Raw genomic sequence first — 12,209 nt, forward strand, 5'->3', positions numbered from 1 at the left:
GTTGCAAACCTAACTTTATTTTCCTATAACATGTAATTACAAGCACGTTGTCAAGGGCTGTGTTATAAATTACTGTGAATTCTAAAGGCAGGTAGGCAACAGAAAGCCATTACATTTATCCTGCAGACAAGTAAAGTAAAAAGTAAGTAAAGCTGTACCAGTCTATGGCTCAGGAGTTCCAGTTGGATCTCATTCCAGCTCTGGACTTAACTGAACAAACAAGTCTCTTGGCTGGATCCTCTGCAAAGTTTTTTTTCAGAGGATCCGAATACCTACAAGTCAATCTCCAATATGTTTAATTATGTTGTAAAGTTAACTAAGCATTCAACAGTCGAACTGGAGAATAAAATGAGATTAAAACCAGCCGGCTCACTGGTTTCTCAGGTAGGCTTAGGGTACCCCTGCTGTCAATGTTACCTTATCTGGCCACTCTTCTGCATTGCTGAGGATTTTTTTAAATTAAAGATACCACTTCACATTGTATGGTTGTCTTTTACCTGCAAGTTTCTACATTTTAAGCCTAGGACAACAAAGGCATCCAAAAACGATGCTACTGAGGCCTGAAGGTTTTAAATGCCACATCCTGTACCTTCAGGCAAAACGGATATTTGACTTCCTTGTTCGAACTACCCAACACCTACAACGCGGATTAGGAGAAGCAGCTCACAAGTCAAAGAGTCCGGCCCCTTAATTTGTCCTTCAAGGTCTCGAGCTGTAAACAAAACAGGAACTGATATATCAGGTTTTAAAAGTATTAAGATTTATTTTTTTAATGCCACATGCTGGATGTGTTGTGCTATTCCAAGCCTTCTTCTACCACAAACTATGGTACCAGCTACAGCTCTTCTGGAACAAACCCATTCAGGAGGACACTGCTGGTGTTGCTCAGGCTCCTGAAAGCTACTTTGCAACCGATTCCGAGTGATGATATCAGGTGCCGGAAAGTGAGACTGAAACGGGATAGAATACAGACCCATTAAAAACCCACTGGCGTACAGAAAACAGTAGCTGTTCCTTTTCCGCTAGCTTGCTCTGGAGAAGCTGCACATACGTTAACTGCTGGAGCTGAACATGGAAGAGCGAGCTGATCCAAGACACAATAGACACCATTGTTTTGCCATTTTATCATTCACTGGAAAGCACAACGAGCAAACATTTAGGCAAGCTAATATGATCTAAACAAAATATAGAGGGGCGGGGGGAGTGTTAAGTGAGCAGTCAAACCTCTTTATAAAAGTGGAACACTGTAATGCTATTTTCATATTTTGTTATATGAAATATTTGTTTTTTGTATATGTGTTATTGGGTTTGAAAGAAACAGCATTGATTAGTGCATTTCAAACCGCAATAAGGTCAAACGTACACAGTAACTTGTACGTTGGAGGTTTTTACATCATAAAATAGAATAAAGTCCCAGGTAAGCACAGTGCCATGTTCTGCGATTCAGAACTAGGCAACAAAACGTCCGGTGACGTGTGGAGCCCTACGATTGCGTAAACAAGCAGGCTTGTGAATACATCTCTTTAATCCAACAGAAACATTGCTTTCGATTTCGAGATGGTTTTGTAGAGAAATCTGTCTGCTGACTATGTTGGAACATTCCTGCAGTGAAACATCTGCTGCACAACCGGTATTTATTCGCTCACACATCACATTACGAAAATCATTACAGGGACTAGTGAGCAGGAAGGGCTGCATCGCCTTGCAGTTTGTGGGAACTCGAATGGGAGTTTGGACACCATGCTGCAATCCTTTCAGAATGTTCACAATTTAACGCCGAGTTCGAAATTTGACTTTTTTTTTGTCTATTAGGTCAATGAATTTATTTCGTTACCAAGACTTAAATCACCGGTCTGAAAAATCCGGACTACAATTCCCCTTTGGAAACCAAATGAGTCTGGCATTTTTTCTGAAAAGGCCGGACCAGGAAACTCATTCTCAAAACATTTCAAGAATGAACATCCGATATTCGAAAGGCAGCTACAGAAAGCTTCATTTCGAGAGTTCAAGCATTCCTGAACAGGGTGGTTTGTGTGCGCAGAAGGTCTAGAAATGTCCTTCATTTCCAGCCTCGTCCTTTGTCTCCCACTGAGGACTCAACAGCCAGGGACTGCAGCTGCAAGAGCTCTGTCAGGCTGGGGCACAGGGGAACCGCAACACTCCCCCACGCTTTCAGACAGCCAAGTCTGTGTGAATCAGTGGCAAACTGAGTGGCGCTCCAGGCTAGGACCCTGCAGTGTCAAGAGAATGCATCTTCGTTCAAGACGAACGGCGCGGATCCCGACAGTACAGCCAGTCCGCCCTTCAGCTGTGAAATGCACCATCCAGACCTGCCACCACTCTTTCTCAAGGCCGGGCGAGAGAAAGAGAAGGTCCCGTCTAGATTCTCCCAAGGTGCCGGCTCTCTGTACTCAAAGGGCTGCCTCTCGGGACGGAGGTGTGATCTAAGAGCGTGCTGGGGACACGGGAGTGACCCTCGAGCGACCTTCTTCAGCAAGCCCCCCCCTGGGGGGACCCCCAGACAGTCCGCGAAATGAACTTCAATTCATGGCTTCGCGCTCCGTGCGACGCTTTGTCAAAGAGGGCTGCATCCCCCGTAATCTTCTGATCCGAGGCTTGAAAATACAAAAGCTCTGCGTGCAGTGTTTTTGACACACAAAAAAAAAATCAACCGCTCTCTACATCATAAACGCCAGGAAAAAAAAAATCTCTGAATACTGCATTAAAAGGAATGTTTTATTTCCTAGCCTGAATTAAAAAGATTTGTTTGAGGTCTGAATACATTTACTCGGCATAGATTTTTTTAATTGCCTGTACTTAATATAAAAGTGCTTGTTTGTTCTGTGTCACCGCTGAGCATCGGCACTGGAAACATTTTGCTTCATTGATTGCTGAAAGGTATTTAAATGAACCTGGAGTGCTTACTGAGCACTTCTAAGAGCCCGACCGGGACGTCTCGCCTGGTTTTCAGAAGATTTGAGAGGTGAGGATGCCCGTGGAAAGAAAGGCTTACCTGGTCCGTCCACCCTCAATGATGACACAACGATAATAAGCCAAGGGAAAAGAAAAACATTAAAACCATTGAGCGGCTGCATTCGAGGAAAGCTGCCTGCATTTCTTTTCATATTAAATACTGCTTTTGTTGGAAGCATTTGTAAGGCACATGGCATTGGACGAGAAAAGCAGCTCGGGAGTCAGAATCCTCAATTTAATCCTGAAGCACGATTTTACTTACTGTACGGGGAGAACTCCTGCCACATGCCGAAGGCTCCAGATCACACATTACGGTGATGAACACCCCGGCAGAGCGCACCGTTAAAGGAGATAAGCCGGTTCCGCCTTCAAGGGCAGGTGGACCCGAATGCCTGCACCACCTTGGGCCGTCCCGGCTGGCGGTATTGTCGGCCGAATCGGGAGGCGCCGGCAGCCCCCTTGGCTGTTAAAACCCTGAAAGTCTCCCCTGGGCAAGCTCTCAAGTCTCGGCGATCAGTTTTTTTTGCAGCGAACTATAGCCTCTGCCCCCCTCCCCCACACAACCCTGCTCTCTGCAAAACCTCCAGGAACGCTCACGTTCCCACTGGGAGCCTGGGGATTTTCCTTAAACCACAACCTCCCCCCGCCGCCTTCCCCTTTCCTCACCCTGCCACCCCCACCCTAACTGCACTCTAAAAGAGAGCCACGGCCCATTTCAATCAACCGGCCTCGCTGCCCATTTTGAACCGTAGGCAGCTCCAATGCACACAGACAGGGAGTCCTATTATCATAAAACTTTTATAAGTCCGCCTGGGCTTATCAGAGAGAAAGGGGAAAGACAGGTTTGAGAGCGCCGAGTTTTTTTTTTTTAAAAAAGAGGCCATATTCAAACGTCACATTGAGTTCCAGGAAAGTAGGGGGGGGGAGAATTTACTGGTTCTTACACAGGACACAAATATCACAGTGGCTCTCAAAATGGTCTTCTCCAGCACCCAAGGAAGTCCCGTTTTCCTTATCTCGAAAAATAAACAACTCTTTGACAGAACTCAACGACGGCACGAACCCCTTCTGCACCGCGTGTTGCAAACGGAAGCCTCCACTGATGGGAAGCGAGAGAAAGGGGGCAATTTTCAAAAAACAGATCAAAAACTACACGCCACGAAATGGCGGCCAGGCTCGCTGCATACAGACACAAACGCTCTATTCTTTTGCTCCTATCTTGTGCAATGGTTAAGAAATGGGAAAAAAAATGCCTTGGGTCTTTGCTTTTTGTTTACTGTGCACAGAAACCACAGGTTTCAGCAGAAGTCAAGCAATGGACATTACAGATTTTTCACCCCATTTTGAATGGAGACCGTAGTGCAATTTTATTCCCCCCACTTGATTTCACAAGTTGTACACGAGTCAGCTTCTCCTACCTAGACGAAATGGAATCAAGCCATTGTGCACAATTTGTTCTGCGGCAGCGCCAAGTCCTTTCGCCGTCCGCCCTAACGGGCTCGCAATTATCTCCAACACAAGGGCAGCATGTGCTGTGTGCCCATGAGCTATCCATATTACACCACGTCAGGCGGTCTTATACCACATGGGTCACTGATGGAAAGTACAATCAACAGAACGAAAAGGCCAATGGACCCTTAAAAAGCTACTTTCCAGTTTTAGGACACGGGTGGGAGGATAGTTTCATGGAAAGGGAGCTAGCTACATTGCTTTAAAAACAAAACCCCCGGAAACATGTTCTTGCACTACACAATGCAGGGCAGCCGATTTCAAAGCAAAGCTATTTTGTCATGGACCTCCAGCAAATGTCTGAACACAGCTATGACACCACTTTATTGTTAACCTCCATCAGTCACTGGAGTCGCAGCTTAAGATCAAGGTAGGAAGAGGATGCTACTTTTTCTTTCTCCTCTGAAAACGGTTCAGAAGTTCCCAAGAAGAAACAGCTGCAGCTGAATATGCAGATTCACGCATAAACATTACTCATCTGCAGGGTTATTACAGGTATACATGCATTAAAACCAAAGGAGTTCTTTACACATTTGGTTCCATAAATCCAATCACTAGTTTGTATGATAAACATCACTGTGCCATTGCTGTAAAGGAAGCACAGCACATCTAATGAATCAGAGCAAACAATGAAATGCCCTACCCACTCAGACATCATGTTAAAAAACTTTTTTTAAAAGTATAATAAATGAAATGCATTTTTTACAACAGAGCATGTGACAGAAGACAGAATGCATACTCAAAAATACAGTAAGAACAACTCGAGCCTTATTTATGTACAGTGAAAACAACTCCAATTCAAAGAGAGAGGTATAGGCACCTACAGTCATATTTGAGTTTCTCGCAAATATGTCTGATGGACAAAATTACTTACTGTGCTTTGCAACACTAGTGTTACCATGCAGGGAGCGTAAATCAGCTATAGGAAATTGCTCCTCTACATTTCTCAAGCCAGTTCCTTAAATGCTCAACCTAGTTCTGATGTTGCTTTTTTGGTTCACTTCCATTTTAGTTTGTACAACAGATAACGCCCTCAAACTATTCATAACCGATTGGACAACCCACAAAGGGTGTGATTAAAGATGGTTTTCTTCAGATACAATTCAGTCCAAAAAAGTTATCAAAACCTTCTCTGTATTACACCCCATTATCTTGTGCAAATCATTACCTGAAAATGCACAAAGTGGAGGTAAAGGGAGCCGACACTAAGCACACATGCCTTAGTGACAGTAAGAGGAATGTGGTGCAAAAAATGTCCCCATCACAAGCGCACTACCCATTTTAAAACAAATTTAGAGCGATAGGATAGGGGAACATGCTTGTGCTCGCTGAAGAAGGCTTTTTTTGTTGTGTGTGTGTATTGCCCCTGAAACAATGCTCGCAAACGCATCAAAAACAGGACCATCTCTTGACGCATCAAGAAAGGCCAACATCAAGACACAATGAAGGTTTTATTGTGTGGACTCAGTGGGACGGGGTATGATATTCCGTTCCCAAACTTTGACCGTGGAAATCAAGCCAACAGATCCGGCAGGACTAAAAGACCAAGTGATGCCCAATCCCAACCGTGCAAAACAAGCACGGCAGGGGAAAGAAAAAAAAACAGGGCGTGAAGAGGGGCGCTTTCAAAATACATCATATAAGGGACCAGAGCCTTCTACCGGACCCGAAGAAAGATAAATAAATCCTGACAAGTTACCAGTGTTTGGAGCTCATTTAAAAGCCATTTGCATCTCAAAGACAAAGCTTTTGGAGACGAAAAGATTTTCAATACAAATAGCAACACGCAAATAATCATATGCAAATTGTTTGAAATACATACAGTGGACCTTGTCTTGCTCCTTTCGAGACTGGAGAGGAAGATGGGTCTAATTTGCTATGCGGCGTGTCTACAGGAAAACTGGGTCGTGTCAGCTCACGGCCATCTGGCCACAGCCAGGGTACAGAGCTGGTGAGAGAGGATAGGAGGCCTCACAAATTAAGAGCACCCCCCCCCGAGAAAGCGTTTGGTACTCCCTTTCCTTTGCCTGAAATCCGAACCAATGGTGACCAAGATGACAGTCGCACAGTGTCCAGGGGTCCTGCCCTGACTCGGACGAGGCGCCAGGTGTGTGTGTGTGTGTACGTGAATGGTGGGGGAGGAAAGGAGGAGGTGTATTCGTTAATGAGGGAGTTAATGAGATGCCAGTCCCCTCACAGATACTATCATAGGTTCCTATGATAGCAATTCTGGATGGCACACTTCCTGGCTAAAACTATGGAGAAGAGGGCATTAAGATATTCAGGAAAGGAACACACAAGGACGTTACGACATTTTGAGGCACTTCGGTCCTCAAATAAAACAAAGTTAAGGGGTTTCTGGTCTGAACGTGGAAAATTACATAATGATAAAGTAATTTTCAATTCAAGCTTGTCGAAAGAAAAAGTGACAGGGCAGCTCATTACCCCCATTTCTGATTATTTTACTTGGAAGTCTTAAGTGCAACGGTATCGAGTCCGTCGGCGACCTCTTTTGAATGTTTCATTTATTTCTAAGTTCTTCCATCGCAGCCCAGAGAAGAAGCTCGAGTTAAGGTAGATGCAGCAATTTAGGAACAAACCACACTTCAAAACACAAAGCAGGGCCAGGTCACCTCACTGAATGCAGGACAAGCAGCACATTCTCTTCGTACCGGGAACATTTCTGGTAGCCTGAATTCAATTAGAGTGGAATGACCCTCTGCTTCTTCCTTTATTTTTTTAGCGATTGGGAAACGGACTTAAAAGCGACCAATGCCAAAGCTTAAGAGACGGCCAGTACTACTTAGTCTACCTCAGTAGAATTTTAAACCAGGGAGCGAAACCTGACTGAAAGTGACATTTCCAAGCTGAACATAAGCGACAAAATCAAACAAGCGAACCAAAACTGATACTTTCAGACGCGATGAACGCAATGAAAACCGCCCCCTGTCGCTACACTACATTCTGAGAGCCCAAGGCGCGGTTTTCTGTCTGCAGAATACGTAGCGCGTTATTTTACTGTGCGACAAGAACAAATTGTCACGTTTAATGCAAGAGCCACCCATAGAGATAACTACCTTTTCAATCTTAAAACAGCATAACGCCGCTCAGAGATCATCTGCCACTACTGCGTTAACAAAACGCTCTTAAATATTCCCCTTTTCCAGTTGCGACACACATACAGATCTCTCCTTGGTGAAGAAGTTTTATCAGCACCTTGGTAAACAATTAATAACACATCCAGCTGAAAAGGGCATCATATAGCGAAAAAACACAAAACCAAGGTCGCATTGCTTTCCTCGTAGTCCGCTTAATGTTAGCATGAACTTTATCTTTGGCAAACAAGAACAAGAAACCCCCTCTCTCAGCCTGCTACACAATGCTGTTTATGCATGAATCAAGACAAAGCACAAATTTAACAAGCAAAAAACAATAAAAACAATATATAAGGCCATGTCACCATCTGGGAAATCCACTTAGCCTGTAAAAAAGCACAGGTGCAAGCCTTTGATGACACACAGCAATAACACACCTGGTTCTGACACGCTGATGAAAAAAAAAAAGATAAAGATAACAGGAAGCGTTTTGCACTTTAGGTTTTCAAATTAGCCATCCAACCTGTACGTCTAACGATTAAACCGGTTTGTCACCGGTCTTCACCACGGCGCTGATACACACAGCACATTTTCTGTTAGAATTGAAGTCAAAAGGCTGTCGAGGTGCGAAAGAAAACATAACTCTCTCAGCCTTCACTGCACAGTTGAGTGACAGAGAGTAAGAACCACACACAAGACAAAAAAAATCTCGATATAAAACATGGAAGCCATCCTCTAGTGCAGCGGTTTGCAGCCCACTGATCACAAGCTACATTTAGATATATACTTTTTATGATACAGCCAGTTATTACGACAATTTTCTCCAGGCTCCAAAAATTAAATTACAAAACAAGTGGTAAATAATGAGTTGCAAATCTGGAGATGCATTATGTAAGAAAACAATGAACAATTCCAGCAACTGCCAAAAATATCAACGAGCGTGTATTTTATTGAAAATCAAACACATTCTGAACAAACCCAAAACTTATAGAAAGTAACTTCTACTAAGTCTATTCCTATTTTGTTTTTCTATTTGCGGCTGTTGATGGTCCATGCATGAGGTAACTGCTTTAAATCCTCGCAAACGGATGAAAAAAAAAAAAAACTACCACACCATACAGTATAGCAACTGTTTGTGAACTGCTTTACCACGCTAAAACATGCCTGCTTCGAGGAAAAAAAAACAACACATCAGGCTCCTTTTTTTCCGGAACAAAACGTGTCAGAAAATCTCAAAATTATACGTTTCAAGAGATTTTGCATTGTTATTATTATTATTAATAATCCGTTACTATCTAGAATGGGTGTTGCGTTTTATCGCCTTCCTGGTGTCCTCCTTCCAGTGTGTCAGTCGCTGGCGGGTGTGGACAACCCACAGCTGGAAGGTTTTTTCCGGCTTCAGGCTCGGTTGAATTCTGAACATTAAGTTAACATGAAGGCTCTCCACCCGCGTTAAAACTCATCGAGCTTGTGGGTGACGCGAAGCTTTTGCAGCCAGGTGCTTCTGCTTTTGACACACACCACGCGCATATTATTACTATTTTTTAGGAGTCAAATTATCTGTCAAACAAAAAAAAAAAGTTCTATTTCAATTTTCAAGCACATCTTAGTGACGCTGTTGGATGCAAAAAAAAAACCCCGTTGAACCCCGAACCCACGCGCGGTTTTTAGCTCCGTGCATTCAATCCACGACGTCAGCAGTGGCATAAACATACTTTTTTTGTTTTGGCTGTTTTTATTACAGTTTTTTTTAAAAAAAACGCTACTTTTCAGTGACATTCACAAATGCAAGCTTAAAAGGTGCACCCGAGTTCCGTTTATTTCACATTTCGCCCGGACCGTGCAAGACCGAGTATAGGATGCAAAGCAACTGCAGTTTTAGTTCCGTGCACCTTCGAATCCGTCTTTAACTCCGGCTCCCTGGGATCATTTCCCACTGCCGGACTAGATCACTCGATCACCACTGGGCTCAACACCCTAGTATGCCGTTTGCAATGCGCCCTGCACACCGACAGCATGGGGGTGGGGGGAGACAGGTGCCCCCAGTGGTTTAAAAGGCTGCATGACAGAACCAGGAGGCGCCCACTCGATTCAGATCGTTTAGTCATCATACATAAACAGGAATGACTACACAACCACTCACTTTCGCAGCCTTCCGCCACCCTCTCCATTTTGTCTCCGCTTCCGACTGGTCCCTCCCCTTTCCCCCACAAACCAACCAAGCCCGCCTGGCGGTGACGTCACCAAGAGCCCGGACGCCATCACCCCCCCTCGTCCAATCGCACTCGAAGGGCCCGCCTCCCCCGACCTACACCGGCCAATCAGAACGGAGAACGGAACAACTAGAAACAGCTGACCCTGTAAAAACAAGCTAGTGTGAGAAGGGGCAGCGCAAGCGGTTCTTTGTTTTTTTTAAAAAAAAAAAACTGCACGCATTCCCAGCACTCGGCCGGCTATTCAAGCGGGCATAACCGCTTGGCCTCAAAATGCAAAGTGATACAGCCACACGGTTTGCTGTGTAGAGCTCCAGGACTGCCTGGAAACCAGCTCGGTGTGGCCTGGGGAATTAATGGGGGGGTGTGATGAGCGAAGTTACTGGGCACGGCCCCCTTTGTGTCGAACTGACATGTACAGTGCCGAGGAAAATTCTCATTTCCAGAAAAAAGGTCCCCACAAAAAAAACAGACAGACAGGGGAAAAAAAAACTATAAGAACTTCTGTTGTACTGCTTCTGTTTACATGCCTGAAGATGGTTTCAACCCCTACAGCAATGCGTATTAAAAAAAAAAGTATTTTCCCCCCTTGTTTTTCAGGAGTAAATTGAATACTGCAAGTCTCGTCTGCAACACTGTCATGTTTTGTATCTCTAATTATCTATTTGCAACTCGAATTATCTATCGTTTTTAATGTAAGCTAGTTGATAAAGTCGTGTGGCAGAGTAGTTCGATATACATTGAATACAGTTTTCCTATTAAATTCAAAACAATATCAGGAGAAGGTTATAAATGATTGACGGGCACGGCGTGAGTTGACGAATTGCGCAGGGGAGCTAGCAAGAAAGGCCGTATGGTAAAATAACTTTTTATTTTGTACAGATAATATGATGTGTTGTTATTGCAAAATTGCCTTATTTTCTTGAGATATGTTCTGGATTCTAAGAGGCTTAAATTCTCAAGATGATACAGTTTAGTCCGCGATTTGTTGGTAAGTAAACAATCCTTCAGCACACTCCGACCTCGGAAGCCGTCGTGTGGATCTCACTCTTGATTTGCACTGAATGCTCAAAGTGCAGTTTCAGGCAGGCTGCTGCAGTTAAGAGTGGTAGTAGTTACCCGAAATATGACAAAGACGGAGAACAAGACACCAACATTTTTGTGTGAACTGAATGAAGGTAAATACTAGGACACCAAACTGTTTTTTTTTCTTTCTGGATTGAGCTGTTGGTAGCTTGCATTATGAAATCATAAAGGTCACAACCGAAAGAGGCCATTTGGCATTAAGTTATGAAACTCGGAACAGAGGAGCCGCATTCAGAGTTACTTTATCAGCAATATCAATCAATGTAATCCTGGCCTGAAGGAACCAAGACCATGAAAACTAAAAGAATGAAATAACTTAAGCCCAGTTAATAGAAATAATTTAATTTTTAATACTGGTATTAGCACATTGAACAGCTAGCTAAAATATTACAGGCACTGTGTAATTCGCTACAAATGAAAAGTGTAGACTGACCACAGAGTTCATAAGTCCATTTTAATATTTTTTTTGTTATTCCAAAGTCATCTGCACTGAGTTAAATATATCTGCTTTTGTGGGGTACATCTGACATGTTTCCTTTACCTAGACAGGTTAGACCTTTATAGTAGATTAGAGGGAAGGAAAATAAAACCCAACTAGTTTAGAATGCAATCTACTTCAGAATGCTAGCTTCAATTAAAGTTTGTATTTCAGCATGTAAACAGACATTAGGGTCTCACTGCTATCAAGCCATTTCCACTTTTAAATTGCTTATCAAAACTTTAGTTTTGCTGTCTTACCTTGTCGCCTTCTTCAGTGCAGGCATGCTCTTGGTGGGCAGGTTGAGCAACAATTCCACCTATTGGGGCAAAAAAAGAAATTGTTTTTTTAATTTCTTCAAACATATCCTGTAGCTAAAAGTTTAATTGAGTCTGAGTGGTAATAATCTTAGACACCCACTGTTACTTCAGATAAAACTAATATATCTTCACACAATCCTGGTCTGTGAAACCAGCCCAACACACAACCAACTGTATTTAAACATGGCAGTTTGTCACTGTGTTGTAAATAGTACTGTATGCGAGTCTCACAGCTTCCTTCTGTCCAATAAAACAAAAGCAAATCCTGGGACAGCCAGTTTCTTCCTCAGTGTAAGCAGCATAAATCAATTACAGGGAAGGAACAGATTCATTCGAAAGATCAGAGATTAGCATGGACGGAACTCATAAAGTCTGCACTATCAAATGTTATCAGGTACTGTAAAATCTAATTTAAGGACTATAAAGTAGTAAAATAATGTATTATTTTCATTTTGGGAGAATAAGGTAATTAATTTATCTTTTGGGCAAATGAAAACAGAGTAAACCTTAATCCTCCAATGAGACCTTTCCTCTG

The 12,209-nt window shown here is 43.2% G+C and overlaps 1 protein-coding gene across 1 annotated transcript in view; it reads right to left on the reverse strand.

Moving 5' to 3' along the window:
* The window catches only part of rnf38 (ring finger protein 38), a 66,029-nt gene that overhangs the window by 22,635 nt on the left and 31,185 nt on the right, over nt 1-12,209 (reverse strand). The window contains exon 2 of the mRNA XM_069191602.1: nt 11,615-11,673. Within this exon, the coding sequence (XP_069047703.1) occupies nt 11,615-11,673 (59 nt within the window). The remainder of the gene's footprint in view (nt 1-11,614; nt 11,674-12,209) is intronic.

The sequence above is a fragment of the Lepisosteus oculatus genome, chromosome 1 (assembly GCF_040954835.1).
Source record: "Lepisosteus oculatus isolate fLepOcu1 chromosome 1, fLepOcu1.hap2, whole genome shotgun sequence".
NCBI classification, from domain to species: Eukaryota; Metazoa; Chordata; class Actinopteri; order Semionotiformes; family Lepisosteidae; genus Lepisosteus; species Lepisosteus oculatus.